The 27,200-nt window shown below is 40.7% G+C and overlaps 1 protein-coding gene across 2 annotated transcripts; it reads left to right on the forward strand.

Annotated features, from left to right (window-relative positions):
- Positions 1 to 3,234: 3,234 nt before the first annotated feature.
- mier2 (mesoderm induction early response 1, family member 2) lies at positions 3,235 to 21,170 on the forward strand. 2 transcript variants are annotated; one of them, XM_071920496.2, is made up of 12 exons: positions 3,235 to 3,360; positions 4,618 to 4,731; positions 6,735 to 6,846; positions 8,863 to 8,942; positions 9,435 to 9,504; positions 10,228 to 10,379; positions 11,563 to 11,644; positions 12,219 to 12,313; positions 12,516 to 12,646; positions 15,060 to 15,202; positions 16,635 to 16,732; positions 18,143 to 18,272. In XM_071920496.2, exons 1-11 carry the CDS (start codon positions 3,334 to 3,336, stop codon positions 16,688 to 16,690), a joined length of 1,062 nt encoding a protein of 353 aa, XP_071776597.1. In that variant the 5' UTR covers positions 3,235 to 3,333; the 3' UTR covers positions 16,691 to 16,732; positions 18,143 to 18,272. The 2 variants fall into 2 exon arrangements, with proteins under 2 accessions (XP_071776597.1, XP_078141986.1); XM_078285860.1 differs by lacking the exon at positions 12,516 to 12,646 and having other exon boundaries at positions 18,143 to 21,170.
- Positions 21,171 to 27,200: the final 6,030 nt, after the last annotated feature.

The raw sequence follows: 27,200 nt of genomic DNA on the forward strand, positions 1-27,200 counted from the left end.
TTTATTGCAAGGGCAATGCAAAAATGGGTAGTCAATTAATTTTGGGTGGAATTATTTTGTAACATGCACACAATCTTCATTATGTTTGGTCATGAGTACTTGAATACTCTGCACCATTGCACTATTGTCCTTTGCTTACAAAGGATATTTGTACATAGTAGTTAAATGTTAAATGTTTAGGTTTACCTCTGTTCATCTTATTGTCCTTGTTTTTAGCTGTATATCTATTCTGTGTAAGTATATTGAGAGCAACGAAAAACCGGAGTCAAATTCCTTGTATGTGTACATACTTGGCCAAAAAAGCTGATTCTGATTCTGATTCTGATTCTGATATTTTTTTTAGTGGGTAAAACTTTAGTAATTTTTTAAGTATTTCACTGCTCTTTCCGCTTCTGGCTGTGGGGAGTGTTAAGGCCAGTCGCTATAGGGACCAAAAAAGGTCTCTAAAATAAGATCCAGATGTAGATGAACTACGGTATATTAATGAGACCAGTGTAATGCCTTTTCCTGGCTTCACCTATAGGCTACATTACACCTTTTCCCTTTTAAGATGATTTCCTGTTCTTTTTCATTTAATTTCTGGCAGGTATAAGAATCTGGGAAGAGAAACATGAGTAAAACTAACTGAGAAAAGGTATAGAAATGAAAATCCAAAATACTATAGGCCTACATCCTTTTGGGGAGAAAAAAAAAAGAACATTACCTGCAGTTTATCATTCACTAGTGTGTACAAGTGTTATTTCATCAACGGATGACTTATTGACCTTCAATAAGAACTATATTTTATTTTCAGTTTGTGCTGTTACTCATCTTGTAAGAGTAGGTGTCATTTTTTTTTTTTTAAATTGTGGATTTCTTTTTTTGGATCAAAACTTTTCAAAGGCTTTTATTGTGGCTCTGCACCTTTCATAACCTGATTCTTATGGTAAAAACGTACACTTTTATAGCCTAAACACATTAATTTCATCTTCATAATGTTATTTCTACTCTGTTTTAAGTGGCTTGGTTGAATAATATCACGTGGGAAACATATACATTGACTTTGCCTCTCCTATCTATCTCTCTGAATACACTTGAGAACCACATGCAGTCACATGCTGCAGACAGAGCCGTATATCTTTATCTGCTCCGGCCATGTAGGCTACTGTCCCCTCCCTCATTTCCACATATGAGCCATGTAGTTTCAAGCTTCACTATATGCAAACTCTGACATTATTTTTGCTGAGAGATGGCATTTCAATTCAACCACATTCAATATTGTATTTATCAGTTTTGTATCAAGCTGTAGCCAACTTCTTGACACGACAACATGCATATGACAACATGGGGATCAGGGATAAATATTAATATAACCTATAATAATTACAGATTTTAATATTTTTAAAATTAAGTGGTGTAAAACATATTTTAGTGGTATATGAAGATAGGTTATTTTGGATTTCATAACGAAAGTGGGGGAAGCTTTAGAAACAGTTATTCCTAACTACGAGGAAATTGTCAAATGTCTGTTGTCAAACGCGAGACAAAAACAGAAAAAAACACTGAAATAGCGTAGATAACTTTCTGCACGTAACTTATTTCGTTCATATAGGCCAGTTACACTGTATACGCTACTCATCACAGTTGCTGAAACGTTGCGGCAATAAACGGAGCCGTACAGAAGAGTAGACCTACAACATCCGGGCAATAGTCAGCCTGCGCAGAAACGGAATGGCGGAGGTAAGTGAGCGAAAACGAGGAATGTAATGACCCAAATGATAGAGAAACCGGACCATTTTTAAGACCTCGTGTCACTCCGGACGGTACACAGGATTGTTGACAATTAAACCGGCCGGTGAACGCCGGGTGGAAGAGAGCGACGGGAGGATTTAACCGGGGGAGGGAGGAAGAAATGGAGAATCTCTCCACCGTATCGCCTCTCTCCGCGTTCTTGGCTTTAAAGAGCCATTCCCTCTGCCGCGATAGTAAAGCCGTAGAAAACAATAGGAGTCCGACCGGGTCTAACACGGTGGTGCTGAACTATTTCAGGTGCGCCCCGGCGACAAAAGTGGATTGAGTGAAAAGTTGGGGGAGATGTCCGACTTGGCGCAGGTAAACTCCGGCCGTCTCTTTCGGAAACATTGAGAACTAGTTATTTCCTTCTTGTGCCACTTGTAGTGAGTCGGAGAGAGGAAGGGACGTTCAGCACCAAGTCACAGGAAAGCGCCCCTGGTCAGACAGACAGCGCCCAAGGTGGGGTGGGAGAGGCACGCGACCGGAGCTTTTACTGGACTTTTATCACTTCTTTGTCCGGGAATACTGTCTGAACACTTTGTCACAAGTATAATCTAATTTAGTGAGGGCTGGCGCCTTATGTGGGCTAGGGTGGGATTGAGAAGCCAGCTTCCTAACTCTAGTGCTTGAGATCCTCCTAGCCCTAATGGTACACAAAGTTTTAAACTTTTTTTTATGTAACTGCTCTGTCTGCTCAACCAAGGCCTAACTTTCTAGCCGTGGCTTTAAAGGCACAAGACCCTCTTTTCTGAATTCCTTTAGCCTAAAGTTTAGATTGTGAAATATGTTGCTGTATCTCTCAAGCAATATTAGGATGTGCTGTGATCCCATACGAAAACAACTACAGTCAACCTGTGATACATTTTAAGAAGATGACTAAACAAATGTCACAGCAAAGCCTATAGAAGCAAAACCAGCTTCTATAGGCCTAAAATTACACCACAGAAAATCCTTGGAAATACCATAAAAAAAAAATAATAATTCCATAAAGTGCAGTAAGGTCACAATAAACTCACTATTGAGCACCACAGACACACTGTAAGTCTTTATAGGGATATTGTAGTCATTCTTCATTAGGGATACATGGGGGGCTTTGATAATACTTTGGTCCAAGCAGTTAAGTCTCAGCAGTTGAAAAAAAGCGGTTTAAAAGTCAGCAGTCATCTGATCTGTAATGGGATGAGCCAGGATCAGCCACCCCTTGATCCATCATGGTGTGTGTGTGTGTGTACATGTGTGTGCACGTGTGCCACAGGTACGCCTGTGCAAGTGTGTGTGCATATGATTTTATGTTGCTTGTCTTTGAATACAATACTGTGCATCTCCGTGTGTCTTTGTGTAGGCCTTTTTTTCCACATTTTTATACATGACTTTGAATGTTCATGCATATAATACTGTGTGTGTGTGTGTGTGTGTGTCCCAGGTGGTATGTGCTCTGGACCTGAGTATAGTGGTGGCGGCCTAGCGGAGATCCTGAGGTACAGCTATGAAGGCCCTCAGCAGCAGAAGCAGAAGTCCCAGCAGGCCATAGAGGAGCTGGACGAGTTCTCTCCTCGCCCCATGAAGATGGCAGCTCGATCCCACACTGTACGGTCAAGTTTGGTGCTCATAACTTAACTATAAACCTGTGCTGATGTGGCGTGGACCAGTGAGATCAGTCAAAGACGGGTTCACATTTAGGTTCAGCAGTCAGATTCAAATTTACCTCAAAGCACGGCTAACCATGCTTCGTTGGTTGCTATGCCAACTCTTGTGGTAGCGGAGCAACTTAGCAACCTCTCTTGTTTGATTCTTATGTATTTACTACTTTGAAAAAAACGTACCAGTCAGTACACGTGTTGGTAAAAAGCCATAATTCCCTTAAGGGTTTTTTTTTTGTTGTGATTATGGTTATTTAATAGCAGTATTGCATCACAGACATACAATCACAGTAACGAACACCCTCTCACGTATTATTGCTAGAGAACAATGCAACATTAGTGTTATAACCACAGTGGTAGGTAACACATTTCTGTAACTAGTACTAACTGAAATTGCTACTTAAACTTGAATGAGTAACCTAATAATGTAATACATAGCCTTTTTTATTGTGTAGTAATATTTCAGTTGCTTTTCAAATAATATAAAGTTAAGTTTACATTATATATACTGTGGATATTGGAGTGATATATAAGCCAACACACATTTTTATCGACTTAACAAGTTCCCATTGTCTTGGAGCGAATAAACTTCTCAAGAAAGCGAGCACAGAGAAGCGTCCTTACAGTTTGAGATGGACTGTGTGCTTGATGTCACTCTCATGATCAATTAAGACACAGTTGTTCACTTTCACATCTGTTTCAAACGGCTCTGATATAGACCAGTGGTTCTCAACCTTTTTGGCTCATGACCGCTTAAAACATAGTGATGCCTGCTTGCAACCCCCCATCACAGGCTGCATGCAGAGTGTAAACAGTTCAACAGTTCAGTGATTTTCTATTTTCAGGTTGTTTCAGTTGATTGTCAGAGATTCAGTATTTCACAAGGAAAAAGCAAAAATTATTGAAAAATCAGAAAAGAAATTGACACGATAATACATTTGAACAGTAGAAATGTTCTTTTCCTATCCCACAACAACACAAGAATGCAAATTGAGAAAGAGCTATCGAGTTCATTTAGGGGAAGGAGAAAAAAATGCTTTAGCCAAATGTGTCCTGGACATCATTGAACTAACTGATGACCAGCGGGCCTCATTTGTAAGAAATGTGGAAGTAACCTGAAGATTTCTGTTCCTGCCCTCCCTCTTTTACCCCACCATCTCCCTCCTTCCCTTCTCTCTCTCCCTCTGTGACGTTCTGTTTGTAGGCCAGTGAGCTTCCCCTGGAGGAGCTGCTGGCTCTGTATGGCTACGAGGTGCCAGAGCCGGAGAGGGAGACCTGTCACCTGGCTGCCAGCCTGCCAGACATGACACTGGACAAGGTGAGATACACCCTGATCCATACCTAGACACACCTAGGGCCCCATTAAAAAAAATATACCCGGATTTGATCTTTAAGATCATGTTTCAAGTGGTGCTTACTCCTGATTTCTAAAAATATCTGAGTAATATCTGAATAAAGCTGTGCATGCTTGTTCAAAGTGAAGTATATGTACACCTGTAATGTATAAATTGCAAATGAACTTCAACATGAATGCACATGAAAATGGTTTGCAATTAGTTTTCTTTGTGATTGTGGCCCAACAGTTACACACAGTCAAATAATCAGATTAATGAGACTATTTCAGACTTACTCCCAATGTCAGAACCTCAGATAAACACCTAATAATTTTAGAATAAACCGACCAACGCCAAATCTGCTTGAAAATGCAATCCTCTTGGAAGTGCTGGATTAACCTATTGACAGTCCGCTTGTCAAATCCGACTGCAATCATGTAAACCTTTAATTGGCCTTCATATCAGAATTTGTCATGGCGTGCACGCTCATTCGTATTATGCATTCACAAAACTACAGGTGCATAGATGTCTGGAATAGAATGACGAATCATGGAGAAGCTGCAAATCCAGTTGACGGCGCTTTTTTGTTATGAGTTGGATTCACATTTGTAAATCCTGATAATACTGTCTCATCCAAACGCAGAGGCTATGGAGCCCATATCCCATCCGGAGCCACCTATTAGTCTTGTAAACATTCAGTGTGTATTGAGGTTTCTCATCCGTTTGGGTTATTGGCCATAATTAGGCCTATTAGCCTTGGGCCTTTATAGTTTTGGCAATGGCATCCATGTGCAAAACGACCTTGTGTGTAATCATAGTCTCCCAGTGTGCAGGTGGCGGTCATGTACCATGTAGGCTAATAGTGGTTGGACAATGATAGTTGAAGAAAAAGATGCAGGCCTCACTGCACAAGCCAAACATGAGATCATTCCGATCACTAGCTAGAAACATGTAAACAGCTGATCGCATTCTCTCATGCATGCAAACAGTTGACGGCAGATTACTTTTTAGTCAGTTTAGACAGATAATCCTTTTCGAGCCTGCATGTTAACATAGTCAATGTCATATAAATAAGGCCAGTGCAGCCATGGTTGAATGACAACTGTTCGCTTATTGTAGCAGACTATTTATAGCATATCTTGTCCTTGGGGTTGATAATGAATCTTGCTTTCCTCACGCCTCAATTTTGTGCACACCATCAATAATTGGCCTTTTAAAGTTGTGAAGACTTGAAATTCAATCATAAACATAGCAATTTTCTTTAAGATTAAATTGATTCTGAAGATTGATATCAACACCATTAACATTTTTAGACCACTTCATATGAATTATAGTATACTGTATATGGAGCGTGCACACAGCTCACCCTGGGGGTTCGCTGGCGGCTTTCAAGCCTGCAATACCTCGACATAACCAGCAGGTCAAGCGTAGACCTGATGCACAGTTACAAACATTTCCACATCAAGTTGAGGTTTTATAAATAACTACTTTGTTGTGATTTACTGTGTATTCCACTGGGTAACATCAAATAATAATAATAATACATTTTATTTATAAAGTGCTTTAATCAAAGACATGGACGTTTTGGAAGTGTATCCATTTTTGTTTGTGAAATACTGAGCCCATTTGAAGTATATGATGGGCTTACTAAGCCAAGCAGGCTCAAACATACTAGCTGTGTTATTTCCATCTAATATAATATATAAGTATTTGCTGTATTTGAATGTCAAAACTTCACAGACCGTTTTTAGAATCTCAATGATCTGGAACTGAATAGCATTAGGGTATAATTATAACTTTGCAGGAATCTTATGCAATATTGGAAATGTTGCAAATCTATTGGGTTTGATTTAATATGCTTACAAACTTTGACTAACACAGGAACCCAGGGAAGATGATTGACTCCTGAAACATGATTTTTGTATTCTATTCTATTCTATTCTGTGCTGTGCTATTCTGTGCTATTCCATTGTTCCTTCTGTGCCAGGATCAGATAACCAAGGATCTGTTTCCTGGGGAGGAGGAAGAGGAATCATCAGCCGATGACCTCACCCCCTCTGTCACTTCAAACACCTCAGATCTGCTCCGACGCCTGCAAGGTAACACACACACACACACACACACAAGCAAATACTGTACATACAGTACATACTTTATATGCTGTCTCCATCTCAGTCTCTGTCACTCTCTTTCGCTCACACACACACGCACACACACACACACACACAGAATACCAGTGCATTCCTGCAGTGTGTTTTTGGTCGAATTTTTTCTCTGGTTTGTTTTAAATCAGTGCTTTGCTGAGACTGCAGCTTATTACTTACAGCTAGACAGAACACTTCAATAACATTACTTGCCAGAGATTATAATGTGAGGATGTTTCACGAAACCTTTGATTTGTTTTGTTGCTGCACAATTTGATGTGGGACCTGCCTCGTATGACAGCAGGCACTGCTTTGTGTGATTCCTGTCCGCAAGAGTGAATCACACCAGGAGCATTCATATCATTTTTGAACTGGAGGAGTTTTAAATATATTTGAACAAACTTCTCCTGACAGTGGTTCTGCTTGAACTTAACTTTGGGAAAAAGTGATGGTATTAGTGCTGAGTATACAAAATATTAACAACACTGAAGAATATATGGCAGGTACACTACTTTTTTGATTTTTTTAACTTTTTTTCATGCTGTCATGGTGGCGTCTGTGTCTGTCTGCCTGTGTAGACACATCATGTGAACATAGTAACTCAAGAACAATACATGATAGAAACTTCATACTTACACTCCAGGTTCCCTCTAGATGATCTAATTAGATGTTGGAGCACCATGCTACATAAATTTGCACATTAATGAAGAAAAATTGATTCTTGAAACTACTTGATGCTATAACAACCCAACCCAACACCAAACCCCCTCCTCTTCCCCGCTCTTCACACCCACTGTCTCACTGTCAGAAGCTCAAACTGGGTGCAGAATTACGCTTTAAGATACGCAGTTGATATGAATACTACCCATGTGTTATGTAAAGACAACTATGTTGGCATAGAAATATTTGCTAATTGATGCATTAATGACTTCAATAGCACAACTAGTTACGGCAGGGCCTTAGGCAGCTCAAGTGCCTCTTGTTTAACGGTTATTTATCCAGGGAATATTGACTGAGCTCTTTTTTGAAGCTCTTTTTCAGCACTGCCTTGCTTTGCATTCATACAGATCCACACATTCACAACCAGGAACTGACCAGAACAACCACAGTCTTCTACTGTTGGTCCCTGATCAGCCGCTCTGTAGCAAATAGGGGTTAATTACCTTGGTCAAGGGCACCATGACATTGGTTACAGAGGGACGGTAGAGTGTTGGCCTTGTAGCTGGGGGCTCTACCAAGAATTAAAGACTATCACACTAAGTTTTTGTGATATTTGGAACACCATACCATAATACCATCAATCCATGCATTTGCAGGCAGCCAGTGAAGGGTAATATGTTCTTGTTTCCTGGTTCACATGAGTACTCGGGCTGCTGAGTTTTGAATAAGTTGGATTTTTTAAGTGTGGAGTTGGGGCAGCTGGAGAGAAATGCATTGCAGTTGTCAATTCTGAAATAAACAAAAGTTAGGATAATTTTTTCTCGGCTGAGAGAGGACGGGAAGTGCCTTATTCCTTCTCTGTCTTTTGCTCTCTTTTCTTTTCACTACTTTATACTACGTATATTGCATTTTATAGTTTGTTATGTTTGTTATTTTGTATGTTTATTTTTATTATGGCCCGCCCTGTCTGTCTGTAACTTTCTGTGTTGCTGCTGCTGTCTTGGCCAGGTCTCCCTTGAAATCCCTTTAATCTCAATGGGACTTACCTGGTTATATAAAGACTAAATAAAAAATAAAAGAATTTGAAGGTGAAGAAATGTTTGTTTGGAAATTTCTTTGATGTGATTCTCACAGAAGAGGTCTGAATCAAAGATTACATCCTTTGGTGTACCTGTGCAGCCTTTGAAATTAAGAGAGAGGTTTAATAAATTATTTGAAATAAATAAGAGATCATATGTTTCACCTGGATTCACCTGATCCATCTGTTGGAATGGAAAGAGCTTCTGTTCCTGATGTTTTGTCCTCTCTCAGGTCGAGACAAAGACACATTAGTCAGCTCTTCAGAAGAAGACTCTGACGATGCCTCCGTTCCCTCCAATGAAGAACGCAAGGTAAGCCACAGACAAACACACAAGGCCAATACACGCCACACGTTCACTGTACCTGTTAGACTGACAAGCACAGACACACATACAGTACACACACACACACACACACACACACACACACACACGGATTCAAACTTGGAGTCACACATGCTTGCACTCTGTAACACCTCTATCTCCCAGAGTACAGTTTCATCTAAGCCATTTTTCCCAGAAAGAAATGACAGAAATGTAAGAGGCAAAATGGGAGAGAACGTCACAACAAACTCCACTGCAAATCCAAACAGTTTATGTTGCCGTGCTTATCGGCAAACACGCACACCTCACAGAACGTGACTTAAGGTCTTTTATGAATCGTTGGGTTCCACTGGTAAATTCGGTTTACATATGATCCACCGAGCAGCACTTATTTCAATAAAATTGCAACTTATAAAATGGATTATTGAGACTGGCACATGTCGGGGCTGTGACTGACTGTGTTTTTGACTCCATTCTCAGGACATCATGGTGGGCTCCATGTACCAGGCAAAAATCCCTTCCCTCTGCCCGTACACCTACCAGGAGAGAGGTACGCCCTGGACTGTTTTAGGCTCTTTCTCTCCTCAACCATTTGAATGTATGTATGTATACCTGTGCTGATTTACTGTATGGACCCACATGAACATATGTGTTACTGGGATAAAAAAAAAAACAGATTTTAACAGCCACTGTTGCATGAAATTTCCCCAGCACCAAGCTAATTCAGGTGATTATTTTTTTAGTTTAGTCTAGTCTAGATTATTTATATAGCCCTTTATCACAAAGCATGTCTCAAAGGGCTTTACATAGCATCACATACAGAACATGTCATATACATACTACATCATATATACATACACACATCACATACTTCATATACTACTTCATATACATAATTTTACTAGATTATATACATCATATACCACACGACACACAAACACACTCACACCTATGGGCAATTTAGGATCTTCAATCCACCTGACCTGCATGTCTTTGGACTGTGGGAGGAAACCGTAGCACCTGGAGGAAACCCACGCAAACACAGGGAGAACATGGAAACTTTTATTCTTTCTGTATCACACCATCATCTATTGTTCTCTATCCCCACCTCCATATTCTCTCCCTCTTCTACTCTAACTCTGTCTCTTTCTCTTACCCTCTTTACCTCCTCTGTCTTTGTCTTCCACCCTGATTCTGTACCTCCTCGACTCAACTCCCCTCAATCTGCCTTAACCCTCTCTTCTCTCCTTCCTCTGTCTTTCTCCGTCTCCAGCCTACGACAGTGAGGACCAGTTGCTGTGGAGTCCAGGTGTTCTGCCGGTGCAGGAGGTGGAGGAGTTCCTGCTGAGCGCACAGAGGCCAGGAGGCCAAGGGGGGGCAGCACACACACAAATGTATAGGGACGCTGTCCGAGACAACGAACAGGTACGGTAAAAAGACTTAGCATCCCAGGAGACATTGTCAGATACAGTGAGTGCGTACGAAGAGGCAGCGTGTCGGCTTAGAAGAAGATACAGTGCAGTCGAATCTGTGCTGTGGTTTCTCTGAGGGAGTGTAGGGGGCTGTGTGTGTGTGTGTGTGTGTGTGTGTGTGTTCAGGAGTGATATGTAAGAAGACTTTTAACTAGTAACTTAATGCGTTCGTTTTTCAGTTCTTGCAATCCATTTAGTTACTTTTTAAAATTAGAAAAATAAAAGCAACGGCATTCCGTTGTATTGTTTCACTTTTGTTGGCTCAAAAAAACAAAAAAAAAAGTTGAAAAAAGTGAAAATCCTGCAGCATCTCATGCAGACAAGATGCTGCTAATTGACAAAACACAGTCGATTCTGCTTGATAGAAATGAGATTGTCTTACTGTTTTAAAAATAAAGCAAGAGTCTTGCATTGCATTTTAAAGCAAAGATCGACAACACACAGTACAAGCCTGTTTTTGAAGTGGAGTGAAGTTAAAATAAAATAAGTTAAATAAATAAATAAAGATCAACTCTGTGAAATAACTACTTACTTTTTAAGGTAAGTAGCAAAGTAAAGTAACTAATTACTTATAAAAGAACCTCTCCCCAACACTGCAAATGAGGTATTCTTATCTTAACCCAGGAACCTTGTCAGAGACCATGAACAGGTTAACTGCATCTATTCCAGGAGACAACTGTCAAAGATTCTGCTGACTACTGTGTATTGACGAGTGAAGCAGAAATGCCAGTCAGACTGTGCTGTAAAATCCATTTATATTTGAGGTTGTGTACTCCTACTGAGTACACCTTTCTAATATTGAGTTCTACCTTCTTTTGAACAAACCACGTCTCACTTGTCTCTTAAAAATCCTTCTTTAACCTGTCTGCTCTCCTTCAACCACATCTTCCTTTCATGATTAGTGAAGTCGATTTCATGAAGTAGATTTAATAAGTGAATATTTAATAAGTGAAATCAATAATGGATCATAGCTTTTGCCTGGATTCAAGTGGTCAGTCTATCTTATTGAATGGGCAGAAGTTCCTCTTATTTTGCCCACTCATTGTAAATACAGAAGTGATATTTTGCAGCCATTGTCTCTCTTTGTGACAGTCTCTCTTCATGCCTCTCCCCCTCCTTTTCCCCTTGACTCTCAGGCACTGTATGAACTGGTGAAATGCAACTTCAATGCAGAAGAGGCACTGAGACGATTACGCTTCAATGTGAAAGTGTTCAGTGGTGAGAACCTGGCTATTGCTCTACTTTTTCCCCCGACCTTCTATTACACTCGTTTTTAAAGCTCTCAATAGCTCTCAATGATTCACAAAAATAATTCACTCTTAATTAAAATCATTCCAATCCCATCTTGGCTTTACAAAGTTTTTAATCATATTCACAAACTGATTTAGATCGCTTCCCGTACTGTAGCTGTAGAACAGTCTGATCCCTGAAGTTAAGGAAAAAACAGAAATGTCAGTCAGTAAATTAACTAAATAAATAAAAATGAACCTGAATTATTTTGGTTTTAGTCTTTTGACCCTTGCCGTATTGTTAGTGAGGTCTCTGTCAGTATACAAGTACTACCTACACACTTCATACAAGCATGAATGTTTAAATACTAAAACTTACACCAAAACGAAATAAAAGGCAAGCTAAAACAGAATATTCATAAATAGATAATAAAGAAATATCAAACTAAAGCTGACAAATGCTGACAATTTGAACTAAAATGGAAATTGAATGTAAAACTAAAAATAAAAATTGATGTGAATCATAAAACTGTGATACCCCTGCTGCTCTTCCCTCTCTGTAGAAGAGCTGTGTGCTTGGAGCGAGGAGGAGTGTAGGAACTTTGAACACGGCTATCGAGTTTATGGGAAAAACTTCCACCTCATTCAGGCCAATAAGGTGAGTGCACAGGAGACCAGGAGACGCCGAAACCTCTGAAATGCAAATGCTGTTTCCCTTGAATCCGACCTGAAATCCGCCTGTCCGAACCTGCTCGATGACCCACCCACTGTTACTTGTTAGATTATTCGATGAGATAACATTCTATTGCTCAAAGCAAAAACAAAAAAAAAGGCAGCTCCAAATTTTCTTCCTCCCCCAGGTACGAACGCGCTCCGTGGGGGAGTGTGTGGAGTATTACTACATGTGGAAGAAGTCGGACCGCCACGAGTATTTTACCCAGCAGGCCACCAGGCTCAGCCGCAAGAAGTACAGCCTGCAATCAGGGAACATGTGAGTAGGGACAGGCTGGGACACGAGCGACACGGCTCTCGGTCTAGTCAAGCTCAGTTTGCCATACAGACAGGCTTGGGATCTATGTGGAGCTGTTCAGGCACGAAAAACAAATTATCTGTAACTTTTGTCCTATTTGCATGGCTTCATGAAAACCAGTATTATATTTTCCACAAAAGGTGGCAAACCTCTCACATATACAGCGGCCACTGTAGAAGTCCTTCTTCATGCATTTCTCCAGCATCTGTCCCACATTAATACGGCAGACAAATCCTTCTTGAATTAATTATTCTTTCTAGAGTACAACCAAATCAGTGTATTGTAACACAAAACTCTAATATCACTCACCTAAAAGAGAAAAATCATTTTCTATACATTTGCTCTTGGGGATGTAGCAAACATGCAGTGAAAAAAAAAATGGGGCCTCTACAATTGCTACATCTATAGGTACGCAATGGATAATTCCAATCATTTTTTACCTGGACCCCATTTTCCCACCATTTTCCTTCATACTGATCAATTCTGACCAAAACCTCGTCAATTGCTTCACTATAGAGCTACAAATGTCTTGCTCAGCTGGGCGCTCGGCTCTCCAAATACTGCACAAATCAACCCCAAAAGCACCCAAAGCAAGTGTTTTTCATCACATGGATTGCTTGTCCTGTAATGACGCATGCTGGTAAATAGATAAAAATATCTAAAATCATGCCCTTCTTATACAGTTTTGACAATACCTTGGCCATTGCTTTAGCTCTTCCTTGTTTACTCTTTGCCGGCCAGTCTACATGCGAGAAGTGAGAATTTATATGGTCATCTGTCCTTCCCACTAAATCTGCACCAGTCATTCCTATTCTGAGAAGCTCTTTCAGTAAAACCCCGGCTTGTTTATCTGTTCATTTATTCATTCCCATTAGTTGTAGCTTCTAACAGTCTTCCTCTGGGCCTCTAACTGTCTTCTGGTAAAACTTCTCCTCATCTGTTTCTTAAGCCATCAGATCATTTAAAGTGTTAAATTTCACGTTCAGTGCATTATCGTCTGTGTTTATCCCGTTGAAGTTGTGCCTCTTAACTGGAATTCATGCTGCCTTTGTTTTTTGTATGATAAGAGCTGCTGTCACCTTAGTAATGAGGCTGGTTTCCTGGATTTAGCTCAGGGCTGAAAAACCTCTACGGGAAATCTCCATTCCAATTGTTTTGGGGAAATTATGTGTAGAGGTGTGGAAGGGGGATCTCATAACCCTTGTTGCTTGGCATGCTTGGACTCTAAGCATAACTGTTGGTAAATTTAAGAACTATTGGGTGTCCTTGTGGTGTAGTGGGCTAAGCTGCATGTTATGTATTTGCAATACGTTGGGTTTAAATTAGGGCTGCACAATTAATTTTGTATAATCATATTTAGTTTCCACAATTAATAACTATAGACTATTGGCATATCGGCAACATTTAAATATTTATTTTCATTTAGAATGCCTGCTGTAGTTGCAAATAGTCAAGATGCTGATATAAGATGCAAATAGTGCCATAAAATAATTTTGCTCCTACAGTAAGACTAAGAATTGTGATTCATGATTGTGATCACAATATCTGGATTCAGGATTATTAGCCATAATCATGCAGCCTTAGTTGAACCCTGCTTTTTATTTTCATGGCATGTCATCCCCCTTCTGTCTCCAATCTTCCTTGTCACTGTAGTTCACTATCTGGTAAAGCAGAAATGCCTTAAATGATTGAAAAATTGAGAATTGCTCTTTAGTGGCCAAACCTCTAATGAAATTCTCAGAATAGTGAGATTCCCACTTCTAACTTTAAGGTTTTGTCTCAGCACCAATGAATGAATCTGTTTCTGTCTAACCCTAGCCAAGGGGTACATAATATTTATCCATAAATTAATATGATATTTCAGTCCAAACTTCGTCCTGGTGGCTCAGTGGTCTAAAGGCGTGTACCATATAACATCCTGGGTTTGAATCCGGTCTAGGACCTTTGACGTCATCCCCCTCTCTCTCCTCAATCTTCTCCTGTCTCTCTTCACTATACACTACACTATTTAATTAAGGCAAAATGCCAAAAAATTAAATTATCTTTAAAATGTTATTGTCCTGTAAGATTTCTTTTTTGCAGACAGGGTTTACAATAAAAACACACAAAAGATAAAAAATATATATAAATGCAGGTCCAGGTGTAGTAATTTGTAATTTCTATATTCCTCTCTCTGTTATTTTCTCATATGATGCTGAGATCATAATATTTTATGCCATAACCCAGAAACATTTCACTAAGGTGTGTGCGCTTCATCTGCTCTCTGTGTTTTGAATCTGACAGTCAGTCTGCCTTGATAGCCTGATGTTCTGTCGCCTTCTTGATGCTGAGCTAGGCTTTCCTCCGCTGACGGTGGTTGTGTTATGTGTTGCAGGGAGGATGGAGATCAGGATGGGGAGGTGGGGGAGCTGGAGGGAAGCAGCAATTCCCACGGCTTGTCGTCTCACAGCTCCCTGGGTCCGGGGCAGCGGGAGTCCCCCTCACCTCCACCGTCGGGTCTGGACCTGGACAAACAAGGTAAAGACCAGACCAGACCAGGAGGGCAGAAGAGGCGTTTGAGGGAAAGCTTGTTTTATCCTAGCGTGCAAGCGGTGACATTTGAGAAGCTGTTCCAAGTTTCCTACAAGCACTCACTGTAGTGGTTCAAATACTTGAAACCATTGGCAAAAGTAATTTTCACATTCACATTTTATGTTTTAGGCATTTAGCTTAAACCCAGAGCAACTTTCAGTGAGTTCAACGGTAGAAGAACTTTAAACTGCTAGATCACGAGCATGACATGCAATCAATAGTAGTGCAAGGGTCAGAGCCATAGCGACCTGACAGTATTCCCTTGAACCCATGTTCACAGAAGAGAGAAGTGCTTGGAAAAGAAGCATAAGTAAGAGCTAAGGAATGAGGTAGAAGGGAAAATGTTCTTGGCCCTGTTGTCTGGCTTTTACCCCGGAGTCTGCACTGTTTATGGTCCTGCACTCGTCACTACATCTTACTCAAACTGGATCTAGTGCCTGGCGTTACATGTTTGAACTTAATTTAACTTTGTAGACCCATTAAGATTCCAAATCTCTTTTATTGGGTTACCTGGCCTAGAGAGCAGCATTGAGACGAATACTGATGTAGCAGATGAACAAAATACAGCAATGTATAAAGGCAAAATACAACTTAAATCGTAAAAAGTACACTAAGAGCAAAGTTAAATTTTGCTGTGTGAGTGCTCAAAAAGGCAGTAGTCCAACAGCAAACCATCAGGCTCACAAGTCAAACCTATTTAAATCTTGACTAAACAAGACTCTAGACATTCAGCCTACAGCTCTGTATGTAGGATTACTAACCAGGTCCACTTAAACGAGAGCTCCATTTGAAGAGGGAGCTGGTATCTTACATCAGTACTCTTATCACTGAGACGACAGATAAATACTGACTCTAGCACTTTGCCCTAGTCCTTGGTCAATACAATAGAAACAATCCCACAAACCGTCTACCACACAGATGGTCATGAGCTCATGTCTGAGGGATTGAGTTTGGTTTCTAATGAAGCTAAAAAAACTGTGGTGAAAGCTGTCTGTCTCCATCTTTCAAAATATAAACCATTCACATACCATCTCAGACACATTAAGCCAAATCACATAATTTCCTGCTATACATCCTTCACTGCTATACATGCAGTCCTTTGGATTTCATTTTTGTCTATTGTATTTCTTGTTTTGATTGCGTGGTTTGCCTTTCATTTTGGCATCATGTACTCATTATCTTTTGTTTTGAAGCATTTTTAATGTGTTATCTTCCCACCTTTGTATATTTGTTTTGCCCATTGTTTTCTTGTTTTTTGTGTGTCTTGGATTGGTGTGTCTGTGCGTGCATGTGTGTACATGTGTGTATGCATGTGTGTGTGTGTGTGTGTGTGTGTGTGTGTGTGTGTGTTTGTGCGCACATTGACATGGTGCTCCAGAGGAGGAGGGCCGCCCCCGGCGCAGACGAACGCCCCGCTTTCTCTTAAAGCCGTGAACTCGGTCCACACAGGCCACAGAAAGCAGGCAGAGCCTGCAGGTAAACAGTCAGGAAGAGAGAATGAGAGAAAGAGAGAATGGGAAATAAATATTGTGGTGATTGGAAACAAACCTCATTAAGTTGCCTCTACTAGACCATCTGACTCTAATTAGAGCCAAAGGGTACAGAGCTAATGTAGCTAATGAGCTAATATAATGTAGAGTATTAGCCTTCCATTAGCCTTCCTCGGGCTATCTAGTATATACTATAATCAGCTTTACAGTTAAAACCAGATATATATAGTTGTTTCAGAATGAATTCACCCCTTGTCCCCTTGACTTTTTTCATGCATTTGTAAAATCTTTTATTTGATATTTACCAGACGATCTGCTCAAAGCCTATTACTAAAGAGCTCAATTTTGTCAAAGTTGAAATAAAATTCCAAAATCTTGTATGGCAAACACTTGAATTAATGAAAAGTATTCACCCCCTTATTCCAGTGAGTGCAAATAGCCTTAGGGGGAAATACTTATCCAATGTTTGGCAGCATCTGTTGTTTGGTCTCAGTTTTCAGGATGTAACAAAAGTTTGCACAGTTGCTCTTTTGTACCTCGGTTTAGAATTAGAATCGGTTACCGAGTATAACAAGTGTGGTGGCATTGATGCAGAGACTTATCAACAACTTGCATAGAAATACAATACATGGTGTCATATGGTATGAGGACCTCACATAAAGGGGCAAAGTAAGACATGTAATAAACATGAACTACTCTGCAATTAGGCTATACATTACATATTGTGCTAACAGAGCTGATGTTAATTCCATTTCAATGAATCAGATGTCAGTGCATCTCTCTGGGAATATCTTTAAGTGCTGGATGGACTCTGACTCCTAGTTCTCAGAGTTAATGTGGAGAGATAAAGTGGTTCACTTGTGGTTGGCAAGAAAGGACAGATCATAAGGCAAACATATGAATCATCCTCCTCCCACCACTGTAATTTAAGGCACAGAGGAAGGTGGTGCACTGTTGTGTTCTTTGCTGGCAATCTCTAAATAGAAATTCACTCATGCAATATCTGTGTCAATTAAATTCATATACAGTGCAACATCTGTATCAAATTAATTCACTGATAGTGCAACATCTGTATCAAATTAATTCACTGATAGTGCAACATCTGGATCAGATCTGTATTTAATGTTTTTCTGGCTCACTAAAATGTGCAAAATGTGAGGGGAATGAATACTTTCTGAAGGGACTGTATGTACTGTATATACACAAGTTTAAGTAATTTGAATTTTCTTTGATGAAGCAAATTTCATTTTAAACCTCTATGAAATGTGCTATGTAAACATTATTGTAAATTAAAAGGAAGTGATAGTACATTACATGGCTGCCCATGAGCAGGGTATTCGTAGAGGTTTTGTCAAAGTTAACACATCGTCCCATCGACCGCTCTGTATCCGTCCAGGTGGCGAGCTGGTGATGGGGCTTTCGCAGCTGTGTGCCGATGGATGTCCTCAGCAGCTGTTCAGCTGTCCCTTCTCTCCTCTGCCACCCATGGACGACCTCCAGGATCCCGGCCCAGGCGGCTGTCGCTCCTCACCTCCAGCCCAGCTGCAGTCCCAGCCGTCTCCCCAGAGCTCCCAGTGGGCCTGCGGCAGCCCTCCGTCCGCCCCTGACCACCATCACCTCCTGGGCTCCGGCTTCTATCAGCTCCAGCTGCACGGACCTTTTGCACCTGAGGGCCCTGACTGTGGTACTGCAGGGAGCGGGAATGGCGCCACCCATAGGCTGCAGGTGGACTTCAGCATGCCCTCTGCCTCCCCTCCCTCACCCGCTATCCTCCCATCAGACTTCGGGGCCTTCGGCGGCCTCCTGTGCCCCCCTCCCGTCCAGCACCCCCGCTCTCTCACACAGTGGAGGGACACAGGAAAGGTGTATTCCAACCAAAATTGAGTAGTACACTTTCTGGTTTGCCTGGAGTGGTGATCTCTGATTGGTGCTGGTCTTTACACTGGGGTTAAAGAAACCATCCAGCACAGGAAGTGCATTTACCTAACTTCCTCTGCTTGTGTATGTGGAGAAGGATTGGCGTACTACCTGCTGTTAGAGGGTTTACTCATCAGTCTGACCCCTCTTTCTGAACTCAGAACACAGGCACATTGAACCTTCTGTCCATTCTGTAATGACAAGCTTGTCAGTCACTCCTTTTGGGGTGTTGGTGATGGGAACTAAACAGTTTATGACCGTGGCCTGTACCAGGGCCATGGATATTGTGAACACAGACTTGAGAGCCGCAGTGATCGTGCATACACACCAGAAACAAGTTGCTGGTTGTCCATTCCTTCATTTCAAAAGAGAGATGTTGGACAATGTTGACCACTGTTGCCTCATTTTCTCATTTATCAGTGTGGAAAAGGCTGCAGCTGGAGTTTTGGGCAACATCATCCACCAAGAGCCAATCATATGTCTGGTCTATTGCTGTAGCAATATTGCCACTGCAGCTAGTTCAAATCTGTCATTGGATAGTAGCACAGCGACGCGGTTGCTGGCAGTCTGAACACAGAGTAAACCTCTGTCCTTCAGAATAGTTTGTTTAAATTCAAACTGCGTTCTCTACTGATTCTGTAACGGCCTCTCCTTTGTCGGTTCCAGAAAGAACTGTTTGCACTAGTCTGCACTACCACCCGCTCCTCCACTCCGTCTGTCTGTGGACCTTTGGATCAGATTCAGTCTACCTGATTTTTCCCTCCAACACTTTGTTTGAATATGAAGAACTAAAACTAAAGAACATTTTTCTATACAAAGATGATTTGAAAGTTGAAATCGGTGTAGGAGCACCATGAGACAATGCTTTTACAGATTTTGGCACAAATGAGTTTTTAGTTTTGCTTTTGTGGTTTTTGGTCCTTGTTCTTAGTTCCTCAATTTTCCTTGAGGGTTTACAGTACAAGTAGAGATTTACCAAGGTGTAGTGCCTGTCATCATTTCTGCCCACTGTTTCTACCATGTTAAACATTTTATTAGTACCAATGAGAGCCTGCAGAGTAGGCATAAATTAACCTGTATGTATTGTGTAAATGCTACTATAGGTTGAACTCAATCACAGTTACTCAGGTTCTACAACTTTGATTATCTCCAAGCCAAGTATTTGTGACTGACTAATTTTCCACGAGTCTCTCTGGACAGGTGTCCATATTGAATACACATTTGGAAAAGTGATTTTTTTTTAGGTTTCTGGGATTAAGCCACAGCTTGTTCTGAGAGAGTTAAAACGTAGATATGCCGTTATTATGAATGAAAGACCTTGTGGTCCAAAGATCACCCTAAGATTCAACAGAACTGTTCTGCTGCCTCCTGCTTGCCTCCATATATTTTAGCAAGGTCCCTCCTTCGAGCTGTGGACTGTCCCCTCGTCCACTAACCGCCACGAGTGTTTGTGTGTGCTGAATTTTCCAAAAACATCCCAGCTTTGTGCTTCAGTGGAGGACATTGGAGATAATTGTACTGCTGGTTTGCTTTTGGAAAACCCAACCTGAAATGAACAAAACTAACAAGGAGGAAGCAACATGCCAAGTAACTTCCAATCAGTGAAGATGAGTGAAGATGAGTGAACAAAGGTACAGCGCTACTCTTCCCACTGTCAAGTGAGGCAGATCCAGGATGTGTTGTGGATTAGACAAACACAGCAAATCTTTCTCTTCCCTTGAAATGTTTCCTTGAGCTTATTCACTTACCTCTGCCAGACCCGTGGAAATATAATACACTGAAACATATTTTGACCAAATACCACACATATGCATATGTTAAAATCCATTTCAAAATATGTTTAAATACATGTATTAGTTAACATATACATAAATACATTAAGTATACTGTATGTATATATGCACAAATATGTCAGAGATATTGACAAAATTGCCAATACTAAATATTTATAGATATTTTGGGAATATTTTTGAACATCTGCATATTCCAAAAATATATGTTCTATAGCACAAATACATTTGTGCTTTAAGAAGCCTAACAGGAGTGTTTCCATATATTTTTAATGATATTTCTGAAAATATATACATATATGTATTCATTCATACATATGTGGTATTTTTTTATATATATGTCCGTATATTATATTTCCTCTGTCTCCAAAGAGCTAAAGGAAAGGTTACATGGTAAGGAAGGGTCCTACTTCCATCCATCCCTCTCTTTATTCCCTGTCTCTGTCTGTAAATACGTGACTCTTCCTGTGACCCCTGCTTAGAGCCGAGCCACTTTCAGATCAATGTTTGTTTTGTGTTTGCCTGTTTACACGAGGGGGGTTCAGGACAAGACCACCAGGGCAGGAAAGGGAGTAGAAACACTGCCTTTTGTTAAGTCTTTTTTTTTTTTTTTTTTTAGCAATTTATATATTGTACTGCTTCTGTTATGTATGTTGGTTTATAATTATTATATTTTGTAAAAAAGAAACTATTAAAATGAACAATGTTGAAATTAAATGGTTTGCTTTTGTATTGGTTAACAGATACAGTGAGTTGTTTTTTTAGTTTTACTTTGTAAATATTATTTGTCATATTTGTCATATTAATCGTATATCGCAATGTTAGTTTCCACAACTAATAATTGTAGAATTTCGACAATATTGAAACACTTCATTGCATGTAGTGTCTGCTGTAGTTGAAAAGATGCTGATATAAGATCAGAATCATTTTGTTCCTCAAATTATCAATACTGATAATTGTGATTAATAATCAGGATCAAAAAGCCAATCAAAATAATTGGGATTTTCATTTTTGCCATAATTGTGCAACCCCACCTGTGATTACATGTCAAAAGGTATCAGTAGGACTATTTTAGGCATGAATGAGGGGAGAGGGGGTTAGGGCTAGTTTGTAGCCAATTCAGTGGTCTGTCCCGGACCACTTACTACCACTAGGGGCGCTGAAACTAGTGGTCTGTTGTGGTCTGGATCAGTTAGTGAGTACTGCTCTCCAGGTTCAGTGATATCCATGTAAATGCTTCTTTGGTTTCATAGGAGACAAACACTCAAATTTAAATTTGAAGATTTAAATAAACTTAATTGTCTCTGGTCCTCCACTGTCCACAGGTTATAATCCAACAATTTCATATAGAGTGAATTATTATCATTTATCAATCGAACCAGGATGCTACAACTTTAATATATAAACATTAAGTTTAATATACTTTTTTGGACAGACTTACTTGTACGTCAGTGTATAAACTGGCATAGTAAGTTGCACCTCAATTTCATACACTGTGGAGTGGGTATATCCAGCAGAATGTACATGACACATCTCAGAGTAGGACTGAATTTCATCTCGTCAGATACAGGAATTAAAACACACTGCTCTCTCTTTTAATGGTGCAGGGAATTAACTCCCCTGAAGGGGGAGAAATAAGGAAATTCCCTCACACCGGATCACCTCTGCATTGATTTATTTGTGGATGTTTCAAACAACCTTTTTCAAGACATGTTGCCCACAAAGTGACATAGTACTTAATTAGTCCATAGGTACAAATTGCATGATCAGTCACAGCTGTGTTTAGGGTGCGTCCATGGGTGACAGCTCATACCACCTTTTGCACTCAATAGCAATTTACCCGTTCTGTCAAAATGTACAGTAATCACTTGTTTTCACATATAGTATGTTTCTGAATCTTTTTTTTGTCTAGTTTTGAAAACATATGTTTGGTGGACAAATATAGTTACAGTAAGAGTGGGCCCACTCTTACTGGGGGGGTTGTGTGCACTCAGGGGATGCATTCAAAACAAGACAAGATGGACAACCATCTCAGTTGAAAAATAGTGTGTATCAGTAGAAAAATAGATCTTATATACAAAAATATAACTCAAGGGTTCAAAATACTGGGGAGTTTTAATATTACCCTGACATTTTTTATATAATGTCCAGGTAATCGACCAAACAGTGAAAACTTTACAGGAACACACTAAAAGATCCAGCTCCTGGGTGTTATAGGAAGATTCTGGGAAATGTAGGAAATCACTAACTGAAGTAGACAAGCAGGTTGAACAGAAAGTGCAGGACACCAAAAAAGTAAATCACAACACTTGAACATCACAGATTGATGATATATAACAGTGTAGCAGTATCCGAGGGTGGAATTTTCCTTTAAGCGCTCAGTCAAAATCAACCCAAATAAGTGCAATTTCCTTTCCTTACTCTCAGTGTTTAAGGGGAAATCCCTCCTTACAACACTAACAGTGTTTTAGAAAGCGTCTGTAACAGCCAAATCGAGATGAGGTAAAGTTCACTGTGACACTGTAACCTCACTGATCCAAACCCCTGTTGACCCCCTCAGAACATTCAAAATATGATTCACTTTGATTTTTGTAAGAGGAATGCGAGAGCCTGTCAGTTTCTCTTCTGCTGTGGTTTCAGTTAAACTCCATTGACATGTGAGTATAGTATGATGTCCTGCAGAGAGGAAAGTTAACCCACATGCATGTTAATACTCTTGCTTGTATCAGTTTGATGTCTTTTTAGCAGATGTACACTGTGAATGGCCTTGTAGTAAAATGCCCATTCAGGGCTTGGTGTATGAGCTGTGGGTCTGAACAAACATCCAATATCATCTTCATCTGTCCATGTAGATTTCACACCCTGAATGGAGGCACCTTGTGTTTCTTTAAGTGATATGGCCGCAAACATCCTCATGTTAAAGCAGACAGTCTGCAAATGACTGTGCCATTTAACATCCAAACTGTTGTGTTGCTGTCCAAACACTTATGGCTGAGCCTCTTTTCACCCTGACTTAGTGACACTAGTACTAAGAGCGAATAAAATACAAAGAATACCAGTGTTTATTGAGAAAGGATTTATTGATTTTGAGGAGCCAGGCTCTCTGGAGGAAGCCCATCCTCCTGTGGGAAAGATGACATCATGTCGCTCCATCATCTTATCAGCAGGCCACTGGATGAGCTGGAAGTCCATCCTCCTCCTCCTCCTCCTCCTCCTCCTCCTCTTCCTCCTCTTCCACCTCCACCTCCAAGTTCACCACCTGCAGAGAGAAGACACTACTTACCTGCCGTCCTTCATCTGGGTCTTCTTAGGGAGCCTGAAGCACAGCGTTTGGGTCATGGTGGGCTCAGGTCCATCCTCTTCATGGAAGTGCTGGAGGTTCATCTAAATCAGTGGTTCTGAACCCTGTGCCGCCGAGGCCCGAGAGGTCTGCAGGTTTTCATCCCAACACAGATTAGCACACCTTCAAGTGAAATCACTGCTGTAGCGTTTGGTTGGAATGAAAACCTGCAGACTGTCGGGCCCCGATGGCAAGCGGTTGAGAGCCGCTGGTCTAAACAGCCATCCAGCACACTGCGGGACCGTCCCACCAGCCTCAGCCTCAAGTACAGTATTAGTGGATCTCAGCAACATTAGATGGGTGATATCCAGAATCCTTTACAAGACCCCTGTCTTTCTGAACTTGAATCAATCTGACCAAGAAATCATGTGTGACTGTGAGATGTGTGTGGGCAACAAAGAACATCAGTGTTTGTGGTGAGTCTCTGTCTCTTAGTTAGATTCCACCACTCAAAACCGTGTTTTTAGTGGCAGCCTCGCTGGGCTTTTATTTTGAAAAGAAAATGCGCTTTGGCAACAAAACTGGAAATGGAATTGTGTCTAGTTTCACGAAAGTCACGCTGCCGTCATAACCGGAGGTCCAGCCTAACACAGATTTTAAGATATAAGGCCAATGCTTGTGTGTGTGTGTGTGTGTGTGTGTGTGTGTGTGTGTGTGTGTGTGTGTGAATGTCAGTACCTACATGTTGTATTGTCCTCCCTCTAACAATAGAGCCTGAACTTGTACTGTTGCTCTGTATGTGTGTGTGTGATGATTTTTGGTGAAATGTAGTACATCGGGAGACAAAACAGTGAATTTGGCATTATGCCATTTAGCACCCATGCTGCTGAGAGATCAGAAGTTGATGTGGTGCTGCTGGTGGGCCGGTCCAGCAAAACATCAGGGATGGGCTCAAATTTATTCAAATGAGAAAATGGGACAGAGCCAAAAACTCCTCCCCCTCTCTCCCATGACTTATGGGAAATAATTTGAGCACACAGTAGAGCACAGTAGTAGTGCAGTAGTGGCTGGTGCAGGCTGAAGTAGTCCAGAATAGATCATTGGATGATACTCCAGCCCCTCCTTGCTCCAACAGAGCTCCATTGATGTTTGTACACAAGCTGAGCTGAGAGCCAGACAGAGGGAAAACCGGTCTAGACTCGAGACTTGCTCCACTTGCCTTCCTGGAGCTGAAACCCTTCACCTCTTCTTCAGAATGGACAGAGGCTCTCGACTGACCCAAATGATGCTTTACATTGGCTTTTGCTATGCTGCTGCTACAGGTGGAGATTGTTTGTTTCTTTAATATGTTTTGAAAAATAGTTTTATTACAATGGATATGTATTTTACTCCTGCTAAGCATATATGACTGAGACATGACCAGAGGTAGTATTATAGTATCATAGTATTATATAGTAGTATTATATATTATGTATATAACATAGTACATCACATTTTTGGGGTGTTTTATGAGAGATCAGAGATGGATTGGTTCACTCTGGATCAAAGTTTGAAATGTTATTGATATGATAAAATGTTATGTTATCCCTTATGCATAAGGTTGTAATTACTGATGGTGCAGTGTGTACTTTTTCAGAAACAGTCCCATGTTAAAGAATCTCTTTTCAAGATTTCCTATGTTGCTCATGACAGTAAATAGTTAGTAAACAGTAAACAGTGATTCTGATGCAAAAAACAGATAACCTGGGAGAAAACATAATGTTCCTTTGTCAGTCAGATTCATGTACATTACTCAATGCTCTCTCTCCCCTCTGTCTTCTGCAGAGTTACTCCTGAGCCCGAGCCAGCCAAGTTGTATCTTCATCGCCTATGATAAAGTGACATGCTACTGGACGCCAGGGAAGGACTCCCCCTCGGACACTGTCTATACTTTGGAGGCTAACATGTAAGACACTATCAACCACAACATCAACAATACTTAGTACAAGCAAGTGCTACATATTTTTGTTACATGAACTGTATGTGTTGTGAGAGAGATCAAGCAGCATTTATTTTAATAAAGCAGATAGGCCGTCTGAACCACTGGAAACATTTCTGGCTGGGCTGGGGGATGTAGGCTACAAGCTGGGTGCTGGTACCATACCAATACAGAGAAACAGCCCACTGCTGTCTCCCCTAACCCAGATGTGAAAAATATTGTCAAAAGAATTAGAAGTGGCTTGCCACCTTATTTATCTACTTTTATATAATTTTTCTGGCCTCATGAAGGGCCATCCTAAGGAGGTTGATGGATCATATTGAAATTGGTTGCAAGCTGTGGAGGGGTTGCTCCTGCCTCAAAATGAGCTCAACAGATTATCAAAGCTATCAAAATGTAACCCTGTGAAAGATCGACTACAAAATTGGTTAGGCCCCTCTATATTGACATTTTGATATGCAATAATTTATTGGGAAATACACTACTTTACAAATAACACTACTTGATCCACATTGGGTTTACATAGGCTGGCACTGGTTTTTGCCCTGAGGAATATTTGCATTGCAAAACCTTGGTTTACAAACCTGGTCACATATACTCCACACACTCATAGAGGCTTCGTAGTTGTGACACAAATCTCCTAGCAACCATGGCTGGAGCCAGGTGTATCCGAAAATTCGCTATGCAAAAATAACGGCTATATAACAACATAGCTAGTCAGGGGAGCGTGTCTATGTTCCCTCAGCCCTATGTTCCCTCAACCCTATCCCAACTTACCTTCTGACAGCCTTGACCGCACGCTTGCTCTAACCTTAACCTCAGTGACCTCATGCCTCAACCCAACCACCTCATCTGCCCTGGAACCCCTAACCTCAACCATACGAGCTCTTTGCCTAAACACATAGGGCTGAGGGAACATAGGGATGACCCCCTAGGCAGATATCTGAAAAAGATAGTGGTAGTGTGGGTGTAGGTCAATTTAGTAACTGCTGAAAATAAAAATGAATGGTGTGGATGGATTTGATTCCAGATTTAGGTTACTGTGACAGTTAATAGTTTTGTCTTTAGCTCTAGTCTCTACTTCAAAACCCTGTGAGTTGTAGCTTGAGGAGAATCAGCTCAGTTTCTGGCTTTGTTAGCTTGCTAACCAGCTAGCAAGCTAATTTAGCAAAGCAACTAATGTTAACACGCAACTACTAACCACAAATAATTATATCTGCTAGTGTTACCTACTGTGCAAATCAAATGTGTTAACAACAAGATACTGATAGATGACCTGCTACGGTTATAAGCTGACATCTGAACACAAAATCGATCAGATGTTTCAGTGCCAAAATGATCACTCCCCAGTCAAAAACAGCACAGAAATTAAGCATGTTAATACTGTTGATACAGCAAATTTTAAGTTTAGAAATGCAATCAGTTTTTGTCATCCATTGTTAACAAAGAGCTGGGGACCTCCAATATGGCTGCCAGAGACTGCATCATG

This window comes from Centroberyx gerrardi, chromosome 9 (genome assembly GCF_048128805.1).
Source record: "Centroberyx gerrardi isolate f3 chromosome 9, fCenGer3.hap1.cur.20231027, whole genome shotgun sequence".
Taxonomy (NCBI): Eukaryota; Metazoa; Chordata; class Actinopteri; order Beryciformes; family Berycidae; genus Centroberyx; species Centroberyx gerrardi.

Coding starts and splice junctions, on each gene's coding strand:
- mier2 (XM_078285860.1), top strand. CDS start 3,334: ATGAAGATGGCAGCTCGATCCCACACT. Junction 4,732..6,734: donor CAGACATGACACTGGACAAG/GTGAGATACACC, acceptor CTTCTGTGCCAG/GATCAGATAACCAAGGATCT. Junction 9,505..10,227: donor GTACACCTACCAGGAGAGAG/GTACGCCCTGGA, acceptor CTCCGTCTCCAG/CCTACGACAGTGAGGACCAG.